This window comes from Agelaius tricolor, unplaced genomic scaffold, assembly GCF_023055355.1.
Source record: "Agelaius tricolor isolate 1412-34295 unplaced genomic scaffold, bAgeTri1.0.p SCAF_3, whole genome shotgun sequence".
In the NCBI taxonomy this organism is placed as follows: Eukaryota; Metazoa; Chordata; class Aves; order Passeriformes; family Icteridae; genus Agelaius; species Agelaius tricolor.
This window is the reverse complement of record NW_027269263.1, coordinates 25,705,797-25,730,825: the sequence shown is the minus strand read 5'-3', so window position 1 is coordinate 25,730,825 and position 25,029 is coordinate 25,705,797. Positions and strand designations below refer to the sequence as shown.

Below are 25,029 nucleotides of genomic sequence, written 5' to 3'. Positions count from 1 at the left end.
ACAGATAATACTCAACCTTTCTAATAAAACCATAACTTTGACAGATACACATACTTTTCATATTTCCAGAGTAGTATCTACATAACAATGATGAGAAATGGGTAAAATTAATCATTTTTTATCAATTGATAATCTGGAAAGTTTTTATTGAATTTAATAAAGTCAGGTGTGTGCAAAGCAATTAGGTTAAAGTATTTGTGGCTAGAATTGTTCAATCTTCCAGATAAATTCAGAAGAAACTTCTATACCTTCCACAAAACCAGTGGGAGGACAGTAGTACTACTTCCCTTTATGATCAAATAGTTAGTTAAAGGATTAAAAGAAAACCCAGAAAATCCAAAATTGACATCAATGTAAAAAAACATGAAGGAGCTAAAGCGACACAGTGCTCCCCTGGGGACCAACAAGCTTGACAGATGTTTGTTGACAGAGATGTATGTATTCCTCCCTCCTCCCATCCCAGACTGCAGAAGGCCAAAGGCTGTTGAACCTTTAATGGCAAAGCTCTGCAGAGAAATGCTTTGGTCAGAAAGGTTTTTATGAGTGACAGCTCAGCACAGAATTCTGGAGGGGTGGCTTGCACCTCTCCAATCATGCATTGAGAAACCTCGAGCACAGCTGAACAAGTGCAGCAGGAGGTGACAGAAGCAGTTTTTAGAGGAAGCATCGGGGAGTCACCCAGACTGTTGGGGATGTGAGCAAGGACACTTCCCTGGGTTCCTGCCTGATACAATTCTGTTTATTTAGAATCATCTACAAAAATACCTGATTCCATTGAACTTTTTTTCTCCTAGCTGGACTAGCTGAAGTGCACAGCCTCTACAGTGCAGCTAGGCTAATCTCTTGCAGAAATACCTTCCTGTACGTGTTTCAAAACATTGGTGGTATCTGTTGACATCTGTGTAAAGAGAAACCTGATGCATTGAGAAAATGAAGCTCATGACCTCTATGTTCAGCTGTTGAATGGTCTGGATAAGATCAAGCACCTTAAAGCCTGCTAAATTTACTTGGATGATGTGAAATGCCAACAGTGGACTGTGAACTCCTGACTCACAGGTAGTGCAGCAAGGAGTGGTAAACATGAGCTGGCCAGAAAATGTTCACCAGAGGTTGGTGGATTTCCCACAGAATAACGGTCAGCAAAGGCATTTCCACTTAGCCTGAGATATTCTATCATTTGATAGAATTATACTCTGAGAATATAAAACTCAAAAAGAAGTTTCCATCCTGCCCAATTTGTTATTTGGTCTCTTTGCTATTCTATGTTGATTCTATTTATTCTTAGGTTTCTTGCAGGGTGTTGTTCTGTCCTAAGGACATTTTGCCTTCCCTTGACAGATATTTCTTGGACATTCTATATCTGTCACAGTTCCCTGGGGATCAGCTGCCACCTGAAGCCTGCCCAGATGGTCAGGACCTAACCTGCAGAGTTAGGAAATGGCTTCATACAGGGGAATGAGCAGGACACAAATGATTCTGTATGAGAACAAGTCTGTATGAGCTGTTGTTGTTCCTGTTGTTCAGGAACAACAACAGCTCATAAACAGAAAATTTGAAAGTAATATTAAAAAGTGCATCCTCAGCATTGGAGGGGGGAAAAGGAAGCAGACAAAAAAAGATAAAGAGGTTTCTTTTTGTGGAGACAAGTTATGAAGTACACTCTATGCTGTAGATGTTACTACCCCTTTCACTAATGATTTTAGCTGTGATCATAACTAGTTAGTGAACTACCAGTGTGATCCAAATGGGTAACTCCTATGTGCCTTTAAGTAGTCTGCTTACTTCATTAAGTACAAGGAATAAATACAGAAAACAAACAAAAAAAACAAACCAAAAAGAAACCAAAATCAAACCCCCCCAAAAAAAAACTAACCAAAACCAACTAAGAGCAAGTAAACCAAGCTCCAGAAATATTTGCAGACAGCAATGTTATTTATTGATATGCATGATGTGCCTCAGACAGTAATTCATTTCTTTTAAAACAGACCAACCAGCCTACTAAGTGAGTGTCCTGTCATCTCTTACTTGACTGGAAACCACATATAACCATAACAAGAGTTGCAACACTGCCAGTGAAATTTATTCTTTGATTCTATCCTGGTAAGAACTCTGGAAAAATGAAATCAGGGAATAATTAAGCTTTTTAAAATATTTGCTCAGAATAAGCAATAAATAATTTGCTCATTTTCACATAAAGAAGTTTCATGTATATAAGAATTAATAAATACTCAGAGTACAAGTATTGTAAAAGGTAAGTTCTGTGTCATGGTTCTTCTTGGAAGAACTTCTTCATGGAAACTAAGACAAAGAATGCCAACTTTTCACTTCTGTACATAAAGTCCTGCTACTTGCTATCATGCCAATGTGGCCAGTTAAAACAAGCACACTAAAAGTCTCAAGTGTAATGAAGCCTTTTTCTAATCTAGCAGTCAGGTTATTGAAGCCAGAAGACAAGGCTGTGTGAGGGTGGTGAGCAGCCTCACTGATAAACACCACATCTGGATCCCATCACACACCATCCTGCTCTAGCCACTGCAAGCCAATGGTCCAGCCAGTTATTCTCTTGAACAATAAAAACAATGAGCTTAAGCACATTTATATTTTGTCTGTAGATTATGGTCTGAGAGAGAATTCCTCTCTCACCCTGTGGATCCTAGTCCATTTAGGATTAACATCAGCATTTTAAAACCCTAATGACGAGTCAAGATCCTTCAGTAAGAAGGCAAAACACAGTATAATAGGATTGAAGTGAGATGCTCCATTTGACAGTGTTGTAGATTGCTTAGTCCTTAGTGGAACAACTAAGGAGCAAAGAATACAATTCATTGCAAACATCTCTAATTTGGAAGTAACAGCAAATAGTAGCAAGTGAAATGAAATAAATACATGAATGAGCAGATGCTGATTCTTTACCATATTTCAGAGTTTAACTGAGGCCCCAGTGGCCCATGAATGCAGCCACTGCTTTCATGTAAATGGGACAAGCATATTCAATATATTTTTCCCAAGCCTTTTTTTATCCACACTGAGAATTAGCCAATACATTATTTTCTAGTGTTGACGTGATACTGAAGAACTTGCTCAGCTGCATATTAGCCATAAGAAATAGGAAGAAGACATGTGTGACACATCTTTTAATGAAGAAATAAAAAAAGAAGTGACAACCCATTTAGAGAGAACTCAAATGCACATATATCACACAAGACCATGGGGAAGGGAAACAATTTCCCACCTCCCTCCTCAGGATCTCTTCACAGATTAGTAGTCCTTGCAGGAGTCCTATCCATTTTCCAATAATCCCTCAGGAGAGACTGTATGAAAGGCAGATACACTCACTGGAAAGAACATATGGGTAATAGATCTCTGTGCATCATTAGAAAAAGAGAATATGAATCAATGCAACTAGTGATACAACTTTATCACATCCTGGCAGCTAGACAGATGGGCTCCTAGTAAGGAAATTAGAAGCAGCTGGAGTTGTCTCCCTGCACAATATTAATCCCCAAACTGCATTTTGTCACAGAACAAAGACTGACATACCCAGTACTCAATTCTGGAGCTTAGAGGACCCCAACAGGAGTCACCAGCCTTTCATTTTCTAAAACACTCCAGTAGGCTCTTGCTTTTCTCATACACATCACCTTCTCATGGCATCCAAGAACGCCTAAGAAAGCCAAGACCCCAAAATGTAAGATCTGGCATAAAATTACTTTGAATGCCCAAAGCAGAGCCACAGCAGGAATGTGGCAGGAGAGGTGTCCGCCCTGTGCACTATCTCATACAGGTGGAAGCAGGACAGGATGCACACGTGATACCCGTGAACTCCTCCTCGCCCTTCAGCCCTCCCAAGCACACACACAAGGAAATATCACAGAATCATAGAGTTATTTATCTACACTATATCACAGAATCATAGAGTTAATTTAGATTAGAAAAGACCTCTAATATCAAAGTCCAACCATTGAACCAACACTGTAGGTGCACCACTAAACCCTCTCCCAAAGTGCCACATCTACATGTCTTCTAAATACCTCCAGGGATAGTGACTCAACAATTTCCCTGAGCAGGTTGTTCCAATGTTTGACAACCCTTTCATTGAAGACATTTTTTGTAATATCCAATCTAAACCTCCTCTGGTGCAACTTGAAGGTGTTTCCTTCTCAACCTATTGCTACTTTGAAGAGGCCAGTCCCCAGCTGGCTACACCCTTCTTTCAGGTGGTCTTAGGGAGCGATAAGGTGTCCCCTGAGCCTCCTTTTCTCCAGATTAAACAATCCCAGCTCCCACAGCCACTCCACATGATATTTGTGCTCCAGACTTCACCAGCTCCATTACCTTTCTCTGGACATGCCCAGCACCTCAATGTCCTGCAGTGAGGAGCCCAGAATGGGACATAGGATTTGAGGTATGGCCTCATCAGTGCCAGGTGCAAGGGGTGATCAGTGCCCTGGTCCTGCTGGCCACACTATTGTTGATACAAGCCCAGTCAGCTGCCATTCAAGATGGGGATGAGGGAGCATGAGGTATGGAAATATCTGACATCTAGGGTACATATACATTGTGTACACACATATACAAATACCCTAGCTGGTGTACCCAGCTTCCAGAAATTTGGAAAGAAGATGGTAGATTCAGCACACATGGTAAGCAAGCTGTGCAGTAGGGGAAGTAAGAAGTTAAATTAATTACTGAGACATCTCACTGAAGCCTAGAAATTTCACATTTATGCAAGGTAGAAATGAAACACTAAAAAGAGATGATGATCTGCAGCAATGTTTCCTAACAAGGTTAATAATAAGTTATTTATTTCCCCAAAGAGAAGAGATATTTCCAAAACTAAGTCAAAAAAGCTCAATTTAGTTATTTGCCATGTTCTGTAGGAGGGTTTCTCTTCTGCTTTCCTGTGGAAGGCAGAGAGCTCAGTAATCAGAGTGGGAAACTGACCTCATAAAGTTTTCTGTTCTGTTAGCTTCAGTTCCTTGTTGAAGAAAGGCAGTTTTTCATTCTGGTGAACAACCACATCAGTAATGCAGGCCTCTGCATGAGTGACCACAGGACACTTTTAGCAGTGGTATAAGTGTCTCTCATTTACCCATGGAGAAGGCTCACGTCCACAGCCACAGAAACAAGACTGTGATCACTGTAACTGGAGGTGCTCAGGAGGGTCTTGCCTGCATTTTCACCAGATCTCTTAGAATACATTTGGCTCTTATGAGTGAGCATCACAATGTTCAGCCATAAATACTGGCTAACTGGTATCTTCATAAATCTGCCCTAACTGTTCTAAAAAACAGCTTTTCACAGGAATGAATTAAGTTTCATAGTACTCCTGAGATTTAAGCAAAAATTAGCCAGGCGGTGTAGGTAAAACAATAACACATTTAATAGAAAAAGCCTCCTCATTTATTGTTGACACCTCTGAATGCTATCAAATATTAAAAATAATTAAAATTTATTGCAACATCATAGCTGGTTAACACCATGCTCTCAGTCCCAGAATTTTTTCAAAATAAAACATTTAAAGCATTTCTCTTTCTATGAAAATTTCTCCCCAGACCTAGTTTATTTTAGGGTGAATTCCCATTTGTTTTCTGATCCTATTTCTATCCTACTTTGTGATGACTTGCTTAGTATGCATAGGCAGTGAATATCCATACTGTAGGTAATCTCCTGACTTCTGTTTTTCTAGTTCTGTTCCCTCATCCTTTTCTTTCTTATGTAAGTATTTTCTAAGATTCTAAAATTGCAGATGAAAACTGCCAAAGTTTCTAATTTAGATTTAATTACCTCTCATTCAACCTGCATCTATAAGTAGACTAATCTGCTCTCCGGGTTTTAAAGTACTAGAAGTTTCTCCTTCAGAATCAAGGACTGTATCTTCAATAGCTACATGTTTTTTCTTCAGAGGATTCAGTGAATCTAGTATATCTAGAGGTGTAAAAGAAAGCAAGTTTTCTTTCATGATAGTGCTGAGAAAGAAAGAGACAAAACAGCTTCATTTGTGAAAAAAACCTAATGGCATTCAAAGAAGATCTTTGAAATATGAAGCTGTCACTTAGAAAGGCTGCACAATCTGGGATTAATATTAACTGGGACTCAGTGATACTACTGCCACCAGGGGGCTAAAAGAGTATCTCTATTCAAAGAGAAGATATAGGCTGAGAAAACTCATACATTAGCTGTAGGATTCAGACACAGCACATGTCCTAGTTTCTACACAAATTTTAATTAAATCAGGCTTCCTGTTGTTGACCCTCCATAAGGCATAAGCTTGGTTCCTTCTCAATAAGACTTTAAGAGTATTTAGTTCACTGACATAGATTTCACAGTTTCCATTATGGTGGATGTTACCTACATTACTTGTTTGCATGCTGAGTATCTGATTTTGCTGCAGATTAACTGCAAATCCACTCCCTGGCCCACAGGCAAGGCAAGAACTTAGCATTTCAAGCTTCCAGAAGGAGATACGGATCACAGCCCTTCAGCTTGGGACTGGACCACAGTCTCCACCTAAAGATAAGTTTGTGTAAATACCAGCTAACTGGTATCTCCATAAGTCTGCATTAACTATTGTAAAAAACAGTGTGATTTTATACTCAGCATCCTGTTGATTGATGATGAGAGGAATAAGCTGTGCAACAAAACCCTGAACAATGTCCTATCTAAAAATAGCCAGCAGTTCAGACCAGTGGAGTAATAGCACTTAATACTGGTACTAATTACAGGCCAACAGATGGCAGACCAATTGCAGACCTTGGAGCTAAGAGCAGATTTCTGAAATGAGCCAGAACAAGATGTACTCAAGACAAAACACTCTTGGATACTATCAAGAAGATAACTGCATCACATCAGCCTCATACTGAGATGCAAGGAGAACCTCTTAAACAATTAATAAAGCTGCAGTACCTAATTACTTTTAATAGCCCTTGATATGAACACCAGTGCCAAAGCACTTATAAATAAGACTACTCAGTGATTTTCAGGGGCCAACACCGGGCTCCACAATGCTAGACCTCCATTTACAGGAGCAGGAAGGCTAACACAATAGCACAGTTAATAACTCATAATACAGATTCACCTGCCACATCAGGGATTATCTTCCCAGAGCTGCTCATTAACTACCAACAGAGCTTCAGCAAACACAGGTCAGAGTGCTCTGTAATTAGAACAACGCTGCATCACCTTGCACTGAATCATGGTGGCACAACATGCACAGAGAGGAAAGGTTTAAAAGTGCCCTTTAGCACTCTTTGCACAGGAGAGGAGGGGAACAGAGCTGGGAGTACCATGGGCAGGCAGAGACCCTGCAAGGGAGGAGTGGGAATGAAAAAGGAGACTTGAATAGACCTTGAAGGTCAATCAAAGATGGGAGAGAATGGCAAAGTGCATTTGCCAGGAAACTAGGGAAAGAGGGTGCTCCTGAAACACAAGAGAACAGTTAGTCCTTTCAAAGGAGGAGCAAGAGGAAAATCAAAGGGTGAGAAGGAAGCAAAAAACCACATCCTGAAACAAGGAAGCTTCTACAGTGCTTGGCTGCACCCAGGAAGAAGCATACCCTGAATTACACTTTTTTTCTGGCTGTCCATACTTCTCCCTGCCATTCACACTCTCGGCAGCAGCAGATTTTGTATTCTACAAAATCTGTGTAGAAAAGCCACTTGCTTTTGCCTAGGTGAGCAGGACCTGCCATGCATCCCAGAACAACAACAACAACAAAAAAACATCCTGGACTTCTGCTTACTCTTGCAGAGAACTCGGTCAGAGGATACCACCCAAAGCAGTATTTTTGGTGGATGCTGAAGGATAGGGAAAAAAGGACAACAGTTAAAAAAAATTATTGCATCCACCTGAATGAAGAAAATGGCACTTGCCATTACTATCCATTGAACATTCCAGCTGTGTTTTTCTTATTTTATAATGTCACTTTCCAGCCCCTGTACCTTGCACTTCTGCAAGGGTGTTACTGTGGGATCATCAGAATCCCACAGTTCTCAAGCTTTTCTAAAGTTATCGCAAATGCATTAGAAAATTGCAGGGTATGATTTTAGAGGAGGGAAAATGAGATACACAAACAACAGCACCATATTATCCACCAATTTTGGTTTCATTTTGCACAGAACTTCATACTTTCATAGCACTTAATACATTTAAAATGCATCTTTAATCAATATGTTTTCCAGTTGGATCACTCATTTCTTCTACACAAATTTTCTAAGGAGACAGAAAGTTCTCTGGAAAGCAGGAGTAGTCTGGCCTACTGAATTCCCTTGTTTTATATTTGGGAAGTCTTGGTAATTGTCAGCTTTGACTTAAGTTTTCCAAACATTTTTTTATGCTTAAGCTTTTCCCAGAATTAAGGCTCCCACCCATCCACCTTTTGCATTCAATCCTGGTCTAGAGGTAACTGCATGCCCAAAGAAAAGGCATCTTTGCCCTGTCCCTTTCAGGCTAGGCACACAAGCACAGCATCCTGTATCTCTCAGACAGCATCTCTAGCTGCCCCCATAGAACAGAGATTCACCATCACTACGTGGGTAATTTCTTAACACAAAGGCCAGCAAAGGACAAGGAGTGAATGGATATTTATGTTTCTGAATTCATGTTCAGAGCAGAGGGGAGTCTGAAGGCAAATTTGGGAGCCAAATCCCTTCCCCAAGCCTGTCAGATAGGAAGCAAAGCAATCACAGTCACATGCCACATCCTTCATTCCTTACAAGAACAAAAGCTATTTTTGTCATGTATCACAAAAAGTTTTATTCTTTTTCCTCAAAAGAGACTAGGTCCTAGCTGCCCATCAGCCTACTGTCAAAGTCCAGCAAACAGAGAGGACCAAACTACTTGCTTTAATATTGCCCTCAAAATAGACTAACCATCTTTCCACCCTCAAATTCTAGACAAATAATTCAGCCCAAGTCAGATATTCAGAATCATCTCCACTCAGACATTTAAGGGGTTGTAAACTTATTATTATAAATCCTTCCAACCCACTATTCCTGCTCTCATAACTTCTGGCCCAGTATCCAGATCAGCATCATCAGATGAACACATCACCTGTCAGTGGAAAAATAACAATGCCAAACTTGAAAGGTTTTAGCTCTCCTACAGAAAATCTGAAATGGGATCTCAGTACATCCAACAGCTCAAGAATCAATATAAGATGAATGAGGAAAGCCATTTCCTTTGGATCAGTATCAGTTTTCAAACAGTTGACATCAGCAATTCTGCTATTTACCCCAAAATATCACTTGTACAGAATGTAACTACACCTGCACTCTAAAAAATTAGAGAGGAAATAGAGTACAGTTGGAGCTAGTCATAAGACAAAAAAGTAGATAAATAACAAAGAAATGCTAACCTTACCCTCCCGTCCTGTGCCCACTAAAATTTGAAACATGCCTAGTGGCCCTTTCTGTACTATATTTAATAGGCCTTTTTCCATTACATGAATTTAAAATAATACATTTGAATTCTGCTTGTGGAAAATCTTCTCCCCTCATTGAGCACAATGGCACATATTAAAAACAAAATCAGAACTTGTTAGTGAAAGTCACGCTTCAATTAAAGCCTTTTTTTTTTTCTGTTACAAAGTAGAATGTTTGCATCTTGTAAGTGGAGCCAGAGCCATTTTCCTTTTGAGCACTGTCCTCCAAATATTCTTGAATCTGTGGGACTTTGTTTGCATTAATTTAGTATGGCAATTCTCATAAGCAGAAATTATTTATGTGGCCCTATCTACTGCTGAAACAGGAAAAAAATTAACATTGTGATGTTTTTCTTGTATGCCAAGACCAGTGTTAGAAGAGATTGTGTTGTTCCCTCAGCTGTGGTCAGGACTTGGGCTATAGCCTGCCCTCAAATCACATTCAAAATTGTCTGCAGCAATCATCTCTCAACACATGAGGGGACTCATAGCTAGCAGAGTAAGAAATGTGATTTATGGAATACAAATACCACACCATTTACTCTCATTTCATTCCACTTCACATCTCCTAGGTGAAAAACAATATTCTATGCTATCCAGGTAGTTGTTGGAGAGTCAGGTTACACTAATAGCAGAGACTAACCCATCAAATCAGCATCCACTTACTCCAATTAATAAATGTAAAGAGATACAAACCTAGGATCAGAATGGGAGAAAAATACTGAATGGAAAAAGATCATGTAGAAAAGTAATGTTCCTCTGTCAAAAAATAGGAAAAAAAAATCATTTCTGGAACCTGAAATTAATACAGCACATTACATATACAAGCCCAGCAATTCAGGCAGACTCACTGCCCCTCTTACTCATGAGGAAAACTCTTGAAAAGTGCATTGCTGAAGGGTTGACAGGTCTTACAGCTCCACAAGAGGACACTGGTGTTAAGTGTAATTTTGCAAAGGTGAAGCAAATACTATACCCAGTAAAACACAGAATTGTTCTAAATTCCCTGAAAGAACATATGTGGGAGAAAACACATCCTTGCCCATTCCCTGAAAGTGCTCAAGGCCTGACTGGATGAAGCTCTGAGAAATGTGGTCTAGTGGAAACCACTCTGTGATTCTATGAAACACAGAAAGACGGTGGAAAATCAGTATTTCCAAGTTCTTTAGAAACTGGGAGAGAAACAACTTGCCCCAGACATCACCCATGACCAGAGATGTGTGTAAGGACCAGGAAGGAAATGTCCATTTTCAGACTATTATGGCTGTCTTTAAGTCTAAAACTAACTTCTCAGTGCTCTGGAGCATGGCCCTGGCACAAGCAGGGTGGTCTCAGGTGGCCAAGGCAGAGAGTACCAACACACTCAGAGCAGTTGAGTGCCTGCAAGGATTGTCAAGTCAAAGCCAAGCTTTGCTGATCCCTGTTCCACCCTCCCTTTGCCTTGTGCCTCTCCTGTCACCTAGAGACACAGGCTGCACCCAACATGGGAAATCCCTCATTATCTTGCTTACAGCAGTGAAGAGAATCCTAAAACAAGGTATTAAGCTCAGAAGTCCAACTTACATGTCTATTTTTTTTTTTAATTATGATGAGTAATAACTTTAAGTCTCCATCTCAGTACAAAGACACAGAGAAGCCTGGTGCAGGCTTCTTAAATGCAGAGCTGAACAACATGTTTGTCAATTAGCAAACCCCCCAGTAAAGGGTCTGACTCTTCAAGTAATGAAACAATTACAGTTAGATCTTATTAGTTACAACACAGCGGCATTTCCAGTCTAGGGCAAGACACTGTGCCTGGCACAGTGCATTGAACACAAAACATAATCTAGTGGCTCTCTTTGCAGAGCTGTGGCCTAATGCCTGATCCTACCGCTGCTCTTTAAAACATGCAAGTAGATGTTATTTTTATATTAAAATTAGCAATGGTAACAAGCAGCAGTTATTTCTACTGTTAGAAGGAATGTAGGTCATTTAGTTGGGAGTGCAATCCCTTCTTCTCCCCTCTGTGCTGCTAGGATTTCACCCAGCCCAGATGATGGAAATGCAAGAGGAAAGCATCATAGCTGGTGCACAGGTTTTCATTTCTGGCAAGTATTGCTGGAAAACCAAAGCAGAACTCACCCTCCCTCCAATGCACGAAGCAACTGTTTTTTTTGAACAGCAAGGGCAGACCCTGACCTCTGCTAGCCTGAGAAAGGGAAGGGGATAAAACCTAGAAACAAACTCCATAGAGACACAATAATATCATGTCCTCAAAAGTCAACTCAGGTTTTCCAAATGAGATGTAGTACAATCTGTCAGCACAGGATGTAACTAAGAATGAGGGTTCCAACTGAGAGGGAGCATGAGCCTTGGGGAAGAAGAAAGTTCTCTCAAAATGTGGGATGCTTTCCTTAGGCAGCTGATGAAGGCTTCTTTGCTGAAGCAATGTGAAAAGAATCAAAAATACCATAGGAAAATTCACAGTGAACTCACAGTGATGAAGAATATGATCCAGCAGCCTTTATCTCTTAACATCTCTAACCTAAAATCTACCAGTTTGTAAAGGCAAAAGGATCATGATATGGAATGCAGTCTGGAAAAGACATAAGATAGTAACCAAAATGCTTTAACCTTAGTTCCAAATTTTGAAAAAATATGATTCTTTTTTTCCTCAGGCCGTGTATGCTGTTATTTTCCATGTCCCGTAGTTGTGTGTAGCTTTCAGCTTAGCAGTGCGTGAAAGGAAGGGTGTGTGGCAGAGGTTGTTTTTGGAGGTAATGATAAGCAACCCATGCCACTACACAGAGACACACCTATCTCTAAAAGCAATAGTCATAAAACTGAGAAAAAACAGGAAGTAAGTAACTTTATATAATTTGGTATTTAAAAGAAAAAAAAATCCAATCAAATTTCTTCAAGGTTTCATGTGTTACCACAGATGAAAAAACCCAAACTAAACAAAAACCCCATAATCTGAGTCTATTCTAGAAACAGGAGATTTTTAATGTAGTCTGAACACTTTCATAGAATCTGTCATATTGGCAAATTATAAGTGCATACAGTTACCGCTACCTTCTAGAAATTGTTTATCTAGAAGGCACAAAAGGATTAAAGTACCATCAGGATGGATAGTCTGGAAGGATCACAAGTGGCCATACTTTTCTGTTTCCATTGTTTCAAACAATGAAAACTGCAGAGTAATTTTTTCAGGGACAAGGAATGCAAAAAATCACAATTATTAGCAACATCAACTAAATCCTGCTTCTCCAAAAGGCAGACTCCATTCCTCTTACAAACTTCTCTCTTTCTGCCTCTCTGTTTAACAAGTGTTACAATCAGTTGGCCAAGTCATCTCAACTACATGCAACACTGCCTGAAACCTGTAACCAGAAAACAAGAAGAAAGCAGTGTTTTCTATAGCTTAGGACTGGTGTAAATTCACAAGGCCTAAGTGGTTAACACCATTAGGTTTTTCATTTTCCAGAAGACAGCTACATATGCAAGTGGGTGTCAGAGGTAGAAACTTCATCATTTCAGTTTTATGTACTTTTTTCCCGTCCTAACAGAAAAAAAGAACATTCTTCCTCAGTAGTCCAGATCATCCTCTGTCACAGGAAGATGCCACCAGCTAGGACACAGTCAAGCAGAGGTATTTCCCTACACGTACTCAAAGTAGCCAACAATGAAGACAGTAAGAAACTGCTGTGGTGAAAGCCCTGTTTAAGCATTCACATTTATCTGCCAGGGCATTACTTTCTTTTTCTCAAGTATTTTCTGACAAGGCTAAAAATAGTCTAGCAATGAAAGCCATTAATAATGGAGTGAACTGTGTTGTGGGATTTGGTGTTATATTAACTGTATTAAGAAACAACAGCACAACAAAGCTCTGGTTAATACTGCATCCCCTGGTGAACCCAACACCTAATTGACATGACAAGGGTTTGTGTTAAACTCAGTGCTGAGGCAGTCCATTGGCCTTTGTGACAAACAACTGCTCCATTTTTTGGTGTTTTCCTGTTCACTGAAGCACAGACATTTTAGGTCAGGAAACACCACAACACACAGCTCTGATCTCCTGCACCATATGAGAAACAGAAGTCATTCAGGAATCCCTGCAGTGGAGAGGTGACTTCTTCTGAGCCTCATGAACAAACAGTGACCTCAGGAGTTTATAGAAGAAGCAAATCCCAGGCCTGGTTATGATTTGCACTGAGATTGGCCTCCATTCAGGATTTTTTTTTTTACTCCTCTAAGATAGATTGAAGATGCAAGAATCAATTCCTGGCCTTTCTGGGCAGGCAGCTCATGCTTTGTGTTCCAACCTCTTAGTCTCATAAATGTAATTCACTCTTCAACACAGATTCTCCAAGGGGCGTAAGTGCAAGGAGAAGGTAAAATTTCCAGTATGTTGGTATTTGTGACTTAAATAATTACATTAATCTCACTTTTGGGTAGTAGAAGGCTAGAGAATAACCCAGTATACCTTTATCTCCCAGAGGTATGAACAGATGTATAGTTTTATGGACAAGGCTCCAAAGCCAGATAGGAGCTGCTGCCTTTCAGATGGAGTGATGGACAAAACTGAACTGGAAGCAAATGCTATAGTCTCAGTGTTCTCAAGAGTAACCATGTTAAGTCAGAGGAAGTCAAGAGAAACTGCTCACTGATATTTGCTATGATGGCATTACAATGGATTACCTAAAAGTTCAAACACAAGTCAGATTAGTTTCTCTCCAAGGATTTCAGGGTCTCCCTTTACCTATATGTTTTTAACACACATGCTGCATTTTCCACTATTATGGTTAATGATCTATTTCTGTGGATTTGAGACACTATTTCTTAAGTCTCTTCTACAAAGAAAATGAATGGATGACCTAAGAAAGAACTGAGACCTTGCAGCATTCACTCTTGTATGGCAGATGTAGGAGAACCCTAGCACATTATCCACAATGCTGAATAAGGACCCCTTACCACAACTGCAGTGCACTACCTCTACTCTTAGAATCACAGAATCATTTTGTCTGGAAAAGACCTCCAAGATTATCAAGTCCAACCATTACCCTGGCACTGCCAAGTTGACAACCCTGATGCAACCTGAGGCAATTTCCTCTTGTCCTGAGATCCTTCTACAGATAGGGAGCTACATATACATGAGTGGATGAAACATGGAAGGCAAGCCCAAGTCTCACTGTGTTCCAGCCCACAGGCACACACAGCAAAAACTACTAAACCACACCATACAGCCATCTTCTGGAACTGATTTCCCAGGTTATTCCTACTGATACACTGAATAAGAATGAAAGTCACTTGAACACGAGCTGGTCTAATATACTGAAGCCCATGCATTTAATCCCTGAGTGGATACTTTAAAACAAGGGCATGATGATATATCATTTTGTGGAAACTGACCTTTCTGCAGTCTTCTGACAGGATCATCTGGTCCTGCCAGGACACTCTCCTGTGTGGCACCATAGGAGAGCTGCATTTGAAGAAATAAAAGCGTAGGAAGAAGTGCAAAATACCATCACAATGTGCTCAACAAACAACAGTCAATAAATACCTCAGTTTATTAAAGATGTTAGGTGAACCAACAAAAATGAGTTTGTCTAGGATCTGTCTTTGGGCCTCTCTGTGTGCTCCAAAGTACAGCATTGCACTGTATTTCAGGGACAGATCCCACCAGACTCCAACCTGTACAGACACTGCACAGCCCCAGACTGTCAGGAGCAACATCTATTTTGCTAACATATCAACAGAGACTAATGACAGCAATATCTAACAGGGAGGAAATGTTCCCTGGGAATCCCCCCATGGAGAAGGGAGAGCACAGTTAAAGCATTTACAGGAGGCCTTCTTTCAAAGTACCCTGAGGTTTTCACCAATAAGATGGAGCCTGATGCTTAGATACCAATATTAAGAAAAATGTCCTGCAGTCCCAAAGAAAACCAGTCATACACATCCCCTTTACCTTATCATTTGAGCTATCTTGTGTGTGTTTTTCTACACCATTTAAAGGCTATAAATAATATTTTTTAAAATTTATTGTAAATTGTCTTATTTACATCACTACATGGTGGCTCTTGTATATTTAAAACCCTTTGATTGCCATTGGCTATTAGGTGACTGAGCTGGGCTGTCCCTGTTTAAGATTCAGATACCTGTAGTTAGACAAGGAGTACCCTGGGCCAGGCAGTCAGTCCCAAAACACACCACAAGAGAGCAGGAATTCCCACTGGGTTGCCCAACTCCCAACATTGTGCCGCTTAGCACATTAAAAAAACCAAAACAGCAAACAACAACAAAAAAACTCCCCATAGCCAAAAATACATTTAAAAAATTATTGTGCTTGTCTCTTTGTTTTCTACTTCTGGTATGGTTTCCCAATTCAGTTTTCCCAGCTGAATGTCAGCTCTTTTCTGTCCTCTCTTTGCATATGCTGTTCACGCAAACACTTCCCATTCCTAATTAAGTTTGCTTTACAAAAATCAGCCTTCCCCTCCACCAGCCACAAAATACATTTGTTACAGATGACCACACAGTCAGGGAATAATTATGAGAAATAAAACTTATTCCACTTTCAGGTCATGTCTTCTATTTTGCAAAAGAACTGCACCATTGAAAAGGCAGGCTATTGCATTCCCAACTGCTATTCAGAAACTAAAGAGTCACTAAATCCAGAAGAAAGTCTTATTTTAAAAAAAAATCTGTTGCCTTCCCTTGTAGTCAATACAATAAGAATACACTTAAAGTATAGAGTATCCTGGCTATTATATCAGAAAAGAAAACCGTATGACTAAAGAAAGGAAGAAGACAACTTTTAGTGATTAAATTTATTTTAAAAATTAATACTTGCTAAAACAGGTAAAGACTGTTCATAAATTTCTACAACTCATTCATAACACTGAATTCTGTATGTGGGCATTTGAGTCAGCCACAGTGAAAGTGATCTCCTGGCCAACTTTTCACAAGCATATGATATTAAAGTCATTAGCTGAATCAACTGCTAACTTGACCAATGAAAACTAAAACTATCCCCTGAAAAACAAGAGATGGGTGAGGAACATGACTAATATATTTGGAACACTGCAAATATAAGTCTTTCCCTGTTTTTCCAAAACAAAGGACAATTTTAAGTTATGTAAAATCACAGAATATCACGTTGGAAGAGACCCAGAAGGATCATCAAGACCAACTCCCTGCTCTTTGCATGACTACTTAACACTGAATGACATGACTACAGTGGTGGTTACAGTAAGAGCTGCAAACAAGAACTACAAAAATACTGATTAACCTATTTTCTGATCGTTCATAAGCTTCAAAAGTACAACAACTCCAGTAAATACTGATATTATCACATACAGCTCATGTCATCTAATTAATCACTCGTAGTTATTACTGCCAAACTCTTGACATTTAGGATACAAATACTCCATCCTACGTTAACAGTCACCTCTGCAGGCTGACTACTACTTGTTTAGCATATGCACAGCACAGCTTGCTGTTGTGGAAGTGAAGATGACAGAAGACATAATTCATGCTACAGTGCTTGAGCATCTGGAAAACACCTTTACTCACAGACTGCCACCATAGCTGACCACCTAGTCCTGGCTGGAAAAGCAAATAACAGCACTATCTAAATACAGTTAAGTTTTACTCAGGAAGCCAACATTGTTCCTTAAGCAATCCAGAGTGAAAAATTTCTCCCAACAAGGTGAGAAGGGTTAAGTAGGTACCATTAATATGGAGAGGTAGATGGTTTCTGACTTCCTGTAGCAGCTGTAGGAATCATCCCTGGAAAGACATGAAAGCATAAGCTGAGCAGCAAGGACCTCAACAACACTGAAGTCAGACAAGAAGGTTGTTTCTATTTCTGTAAGTGCAATCCAGCAGTCGTCTGTCTGCTAAAGATAGCCTGAGAGCCTTCCTCAAAACTAGATGATGACTCCCCCTCTTTCATGAATACAAAGCCTCTTGCACTGCATGGGCATGCACTCACCCTGTCTGTCTAGGATGGACAGAAGGTGCAGGAGGGCTTGAGGTGCTTACAGTGTTTCTGAAGGCTGATTTTTCTGACCAAAGATATGTGGGCAATGTTTCCAGAATGAATTTTAATAATTGAATATCACTGAAAAGGCTGGAGACTCTGCAGGGACCAGAAACTGCAAGGAGAACCTAGGTTTACTCTTTTTCCAATTATGTACTTTTTCTTTATAAACTACATTAAAATCCTATAAAAATATGTAAACTGGTTTGACTTTTCATTGCAAGGTTACTAAGGCAAACAAAAGAAAAATGAAGCCTTTGTTCCTACTCCCTACACAGTCACACACAATCAAGCTTAAAATTGAACAGACAAGAGTGCTTGCAGATTGGAGATGCCTAAAGCTCTCCCATGTCTTGTTCTCAGGTTAGTAGAATGAGCAAAATAATAAACCAAATAATTTTATTAATGCACTTTCTGATGAAACAAAAGAGTAACACAATCTTCATTGCTTCTGCACTGCAGAGCAAGCTTTACTGAAGCAATGCAACCTCCAGCTCATCTTTTTTGATTTTTTATAGTGCTATTCTCCCAAAATATTCTAAATCTATTATTCACAGCCAGTTCTTTCCTGCTCTCTGCATTAGCTACATCCAAGAGGTGCTGTGGGTTGCAGGAGCTGAACCATGAGGACTCAGAAAAGCTCATGCTGCCTCCTACCTCACACTCCTCTTTTGTCAGGTCGCTCTGCCATGTTTGTACTTGAACTGTACACAGTTCATTGCTGTGATACATGGTCTCCTCAAGAAGCCATCAAATCAAACACAGGAGAACAGGAAGCAGGACAGGGGCTGGCTGCAGTGCTATCTCCTTGCTGAGGATATTTCAGATGGTGACACTTCCCTCTCCTAGGTCCCACTGCCTAACCCACAGATATAGATTAGGGCTATGACTGTTCCCTGTTCTCATGACAAGTGGCCCATTGCATCATCCAACATGAGTTGGGGAAAACCAATTTTCTCGACTGGGGAAAAAACAATGCTGTGCTTGAACATGAGGTTTTTGACAGCTGCTAGTACTTCCCATGCTCCCATGTTCAGCTGTTATTTATTCACTGCAGCCTGCAGAGGCTTCTTGAAAAGGTACAAGTTTGTCCCCACCTACCTCCTCCTTCCTCACACCACAATCCTGGTAGATCCAAGCAAGTCTGCTGTGGGAGTCACACACCAGGAGGAGACGCAGGAGGGAGTGCCTGTTTTCCTCCAGCACCACCTCTGATCTCTCTACAGCAGGCACAGACTGGTAAGGGAGATGTCCAGGCTGCCCTCCAGAGAAGTCCCCCTGCCCTCCTAAGGTTACTGGGAGTTCTTGCTTTTGATTTCCAGCATTTGGATCTTACCTTGTTTAGGGAGGGTCAATAATAGCTATTAGATAATCCACTCCTTTTCAACACAAAATGGAAACCCTGGAGCACACACAGAAAAGCCTTTTTTTAAAAAATTAATACTCTCTAACATTCAAAAGGAATTAGATAACAGCTATAATGGCTCCACCTACTCTTGATCCTTTCTGCTGCCAGAATGTTTTGTGTAATAAATCATGCGAGTGCTACATTATTCCAAAGCTAAAAATGGAGCAGAGTCAGGAGGCGGCACAGAGCTCTGAATACAGAGTCGTATTTGATAACATCTGCACTCAGTCTGATTTTAAGCTTCCTCAGGTTAGGATAATGAACTCAAATGAAAGGGGAAAGGTTCACCGAGTGATTACAGCACAGGCTGGCTTTTAAGCCAATTTTTTTTCAACTTCACTTTCACCACATTTTGATTTAGATTGGGTCAGCTCCTGGAAATAGTTCTGCTTAACAGAACACACTGAAAGCATCCTTTACGGCTCCCTAAATCCAAGACAGTTGTTGAAGTGTGCTGAGAGTGTGCAGGTGAATAGCAGGATGCAATACAATTTTTCTTCCAATCAGAGGTATGAGATCAATTTTTTCCTCCAGGCCTGGAGAGAGAGCTTCTGAAAAAACAGTCCTACTAGCTGTACTGGGGCAAAAATACTGATTTATACCTTAAAATGAGTAACAAGCACTGATCACAGGAGTGGACTTGATGAGGCAACTGGTCTAGCTAAAGCAGACACGTTATTCTAGTTGCCCTTTATTCCAAAGCCCGTTTCCAAGCATCTTCACGTAAGTAATAGCTATCCATACTGAATAAGTAATCAGGCTAAACATGACACCCACTGCCTTTTGCCATGCTAACTAAAGTATCACCTGTGCTTCTACTAGGTTAGTGGTGGAATGCAACTCTCCAAAGGCTTATTCCTTAGAAGAGGTTGTAACATCTGCTACGGAGAAGTCTGGTAACTGTACTGAGCAGAAATTTTAGTCTTTTGGCTTTAAGAACAGTTTTAGTTAAAAAGCTGATCTTTTTAGATGGCTAAACACATACTAGTGTAAGCTATCACTAGTTTAGATTGGATAAAACACTATGTTTCATCTACTGACAATGAAAAACTTCTGGGAGAGATCCATACAGGGAACTGAAAATAATAAATCAAACAAGGGGTTTTTTTTTCCCCAAGTAGTCCTAACATCTAGGAACTGAACTTCAGTGAGAGCCGAAATTCACAGGAAGTTAATTAAAGTACAGCTGCAGGCTGTTAGTCCAGGAAGTTTTTACACCCACTGCTGCTGGAAAGCACATGGACCAGCTCACAGATTTCTGGCAGGTTTTCACTGCTGCACATTTACCCTGTCAATAAGCTTCTGTGATGCAAAAACATCTTAAGGGTTCTTTCCATATCCAGATGGTGTTGTTTTTTCCAGGCCAGTCTGCTAGATATCTGATTTGAAGATAGCTCAGCAGTCTACTTAGATCTTCCCCTCAGATGACTCCACATTTTCTTCTATGACTGATTTACTGGAACAAGAAACAATAAAAAGCAAAACTCAAAAACACTACAGACAGATATGCACAAACTGCAATTATACTGAGAAATCAAATGGAGCCACCTCAGTAAGAACTGATCAAATACACAAGCACCTGTTCTAAAAAAAGAAGAGTAAAAAGAACAGATAATGACTGACATGATTTGAATTAATGAATATTAAGGCCAGCAAGACTATTGTATTCATCAGCCAGTCTGAACTGCAAAATAGCAGCCAAAGTAAACCTCTGAACTTGTTTCCACCAAATTATTTTAAGTCTATACACAGGCAATCATTAGGAACAGTCATTTAGTTCTTTTCTCATCCTGCCCCATTCCAGTTTTATTATTTATTACAGATACAGCAAAGGAGGACGATTTTGTTGTACCTTTCTCTACAGGCTTTAAAAGCAGATTTAGAGATTTTTGATCTGCTTTCTGAGGGCAGTGCTTGGTAATCTGTTCACAAACCCACACCAAACCATAGCCCTCTAACGAGGAAAATTTGAGGGACAGCTAAAACATACCAGTAGTGTTTAGCTCACCAGTTCATTCAATCTGTTTTCCACTTTATTAAATTTCCATTTTAGAAATAATTTTAGCTGTTTTTCTTGTAAATATATTCTCTGCACTGTTTTCTGTCAGGTGCATATTAAGATTGCAGAATGCTTGAGACAACTGCCAGTTAATACCAAACCCATCAATGATAGCATCATGGTCTTCTTCAGTTTACTCATACAGAACTTAGATCTGCATGTCTACCTATTACCAGCAGGCAACCTTCAGAAATGTAACTCCAAAAAACCCCACCCTCAAACTTAAAACCTATCTTTAACTTCTAACATGCAGCAATATCCCCATATATCCAGCAAACCAGAATCATTAAATCAATGTCCTCCTTCAGTCACTAAAAAACCCAGGAGTAGTCCTTCAATCTTAGACCCGCTGGGCTTGAAGCCAGACCTAAAATATACTTTGAACCTGGAAGGGCAGAAAACTGCAGGGACTAGAAAAGTTCCAGGCATGAGCATTGCCCTGGCTGCTAGGGTAGAAATAGGAGATACAAAACCAAAATGATACTACAGGGGCTGACACTCCGTTCTTATCTCAGTCACGGGCTGCTGAGCAGCCCAATACCATTTCTAATAAATACCATAGTCATGAAGGCTGTACAAAGGCCCTGGAGATTTTGCAGGCTCCGTTCACAGAGGCTAGAAGAGCTACACAGCTATTAAATCATGACAGAATGACCCAACAGAACAAATTCCCTAGCTGATCCCAAGTTTTACACACAGTTCTCAAGGTAAAAATCAATACAAATGGTCAAGTTCTTGAACTAGACTGAAAAAAAAAGTTCTTTTATTGAGTTCTGGTGCAGGAAGAACATCAGTCTATAAGAAAGATCTCTGGTAGGAGAGAAGGATTGCTCCTAGTTTTTTTTCCTGTCAGGAAGCGTTGGGTTTTTAATGCATGGGGTGGTTAAGAGGGCAAGAGTAGTAATGGTGCGTGTGTGGCATCATGAACTCAGTCATGTACATAAAATCCAGAGACAACAGAAAGATTAAACACTATCTCCATTAGGGGATCTTTTGCAAAATATATCCTTCAACTAAGGATTTTTTTTATAAAATATGACTGTTATCTCCATGCTGTGAATATCTGGGCTCTTATTCTAAAAATAATTGAACAGTTTCTCTCCAGTTCAGGAAATTTAATTTTATTAAGTGACTGCAAAGCGATGTACAACATTCATAAACGAGTCAGGAAGACTGCAGGCTAATACTGGCACTGTCAACTTGTATAATAAAAGGAGAGATTAAGGTTGTTGCCTCAGTTGCTCTTGTGTAATCGATTTCTTTGGAATAATGAAGAATTGAACAAAATGATGCTTTCATTCAATTTAAACACTAACAAAAATTAACATTTGAACTTCTAGCTAAGCAGCCAGGAATAACTTCCCCTGCTTACAGTGCATTGCTCATACTCTTGCTATAAATAAGTAGCCTAATGACATCCAAACAATCCAATCAGTCAACACAGGGACACAAAACTAAAAAACATTTTAATAATCTTGCCATTTTGCCATGCCAAAAGTTAATTAGCATTATTAACATTTGTTGCAGACATCTTTCAAGTTTTTTTTTCAATCATTCAAGTTTTAAGACCAAAACTGAGGCTGGTTTTAATGGCTATAGAAAGTACAAGGCTGCAGAGCAAGTCTAGTCAAAGCAGAATTTCAGTATTTTTAAAAACTAAGAATCCCTCAGGACTAAAAACCTTGCTTAAAAAAAAAAAAAACAAACAAGAGATGTTAGATTGCATGCTTTTAAAGTTCTTTTTCCTTTGGTTTATGGGTCTCAATACTAATATCCCAGAGACTGAGAAACTAGAAATGGTATTTAAATACAAGAAGTAAATTTTACCATTTCAAAAACAAGACCCTTTAAAACCAGCAGTGTGATGAGCATCCCTGTGAGAGCTGCTATTAATACATGCAACTTGTTGAGCTAATATTTTATTTAATATTCACATAATGTTTACCAAGGGGAAAAAATTTAATCTTTTAAGAAAGTTGCAGCATTTAATATTTCCCATAACACAATGCACGTGGTTTACTGACATATCTACAGGAGGCTCCAAGAGGAAAAAAAGGCAGCCTCCATCCCTCCAAGCATGAGCTGCAGGGGAGGGAGGAGGCAGCTACCTGTCATCCCATCTCTGCAAAGCGTGCCCAGCCTCAAGAAATCAGGAGGGCAAATCTCGTAAGAAGCAAGCCCTAGGGGATCAGCAAAAAAAGAGAGTCACCTTTAATTCTAGTCCTAGACCTTACCATTCCTCTGGGCTTTTCTGGTCTCCTCAAACTGTTCTTTGCAGGTCAGCAGGGATGGAGGCCAGTACCATGGCAGTTTTCAGTCCCAAATGTTTGCTGGAACGCTACAGGAGGTGATGTTCCCCTCTGCACACTTGGCTTTCCACCAAATCAGTATCAAACACACTCAAAGAAGTGACACTGTGACTGGTTCAAGGTAAAGAACTCAGCAGTCAGCTCAGATAGCTCCATGTCCACCAAAAGATCTGGTGGAATCCTCTTCGCTGATCCAAAGGAGCAATAGCAAGCTCCTTAACAGCAAGCTCTGTAGCAGCCAACAAAAAAATCTAGCTAGAAAAATTGAATGGGAGATAACCTAGTCTCACAGCTTGACCACTGTATCTCCCTGTTGGAAAAATTCCATCAAGACCACTTTGTGTACATACCAGTTAAACCTCAACTGAGGCGATCAAAAAAACCCCTAGGAAGGATGGAGTACCTATTGCATGTAAGGTCTCTCTAGAATTATGAATGCCTGCTTGTTCCTAGCAGAAACCCAGGATACTTGTCCATCCACCAAGATCCCGACAGTGCTTTCAGAGCTGTTTTGGATGCCATCTGCTCAACAGAGATCTGTTTTGGCCAGGCAATGGGATGGGACTCCCATCCTGGGAGATACTCAAGACCCAACATTGGTCTGCCCAAGCTACCTGCTCTAACAAAACCTGCTTTGAGCAGGAGGGGAACACAGAGCCATCAGCTCCTCTGATTCTGCGATTCATCTCTCCCCCAAAACTAGCAAGCTGAAATTGAACAAGATATCAATGTGAAAAATAATGAAGGTAAAGGTCAAAAGACATTATATTTGGACAGGTTCAGATATAGACAAAATCTTAAACTGAAAATTTGGAGGAAAGATGAGAACAGAGAAAGCTTTCATTAACTCCTCCTCTGCTGTAATCAGACTAGCCATAGGAAGATTTTTATTTAAGAAAAAGACTTAAAATTTTTAAACTAAATAAAACCTTTAAACAGCAACAAAAATATTCTGTAGTGTCTTGTGATTAAACTACTCGAGAGCATCCAAAGGAGGGCAATGAAGATGTTGAAGGCTTTGACGGGAAGCCGTACGAGAAGCGGCTGAGGTCACTTGGTCTGCTCAGCCTGGAGAAGAGGAGGCTGAGGGGAGACCTCACTGCAGCCTGCAGCCTTCTTAGGAAGGGAACAGGAGGGGAAGTTCTAGGAGGAACTGGTCTCTTCTCTGTGGTGATCCGTGACAGGAGTCGAGAGAATGGCCTGAAGTTGTGTCAGGGGAGGTTTAGGTTGGATATTAGAAACAGGTTCACACCAAGAGGGTGGTTGAGCACTGGGACAGGCTCCCCAGGGAAGTGGTCACAGCACCAGCCTGACAGAGCTCAAGAAGGGTTTGGACACATGGTGCGACTCTTGGGGATGGTCCTGTGTAGGGTCAGGAGCTGGACTCAATGGGTCCCTTCCAACTCAGGATAGTCTCTGATTCTGTGTTTACTGAATTCTTTTCTCTCTTAGAGCTCAGTTCAGCTCTCTTGAAGTTGCAGTCCATGCATTAATTTTAGCACAATTTGTACCACAACCTAAATTACTTGCCTCAACAACCTTTCTTTAATCTCAGCATTTTGGGTATCACAATTGTAACCAAAAGGAGTCCTTCTCAGCCATTCTGCTTTTAGTGAGGTCCCCATGTTTTTTGCAGGAGGTTAAGTGACTGCATCAATTCATGCAGTAAATAATTAAATTCAAAGTGCATTTACTTGCTCCCTGTTGCCCAAGTTCATCCAGCTGACTTGTTTTCCTAATATGTGGTACCTAAATATCTATTCCAGACACTCTCTATATTCTGTGCAAAGAGAAATGAGTTGTCAT

General features: G+C 40.2%; 1 protein-coding gene across 2 annotated transcripts in view; it reads right to left on the bottom strand.

Moving 5' to 3' along the window:
* TMCC3 (transmembrane and coiled-coil domain family 3) overlaps window positions 1–25,029 on the bottom strand; it is a 132,604-nt gene that overhangs the window by 72,473 nt on the left and 35,102 nt on the right. Inside the window, exon 1 of one of the 2 annotated variants that reach the window (XM_071423279.1) lies at window positions 17,137–17,224. The exons of the other annotated variant lie outside the window; for it this stretch is intronic. Coding sequence (XP_071279380.1) covers window positions 17,137–17,214 — 78 coding nt within the window. The 5' untranslated portion in view covers window positions 17,215–17,224. Of the gene's footprint in view, window positions 1–17,136; window positions 17,225–25,029 lie in introns of those variants that run through there. 2 annotated transcript variants of the gene reach the window in all.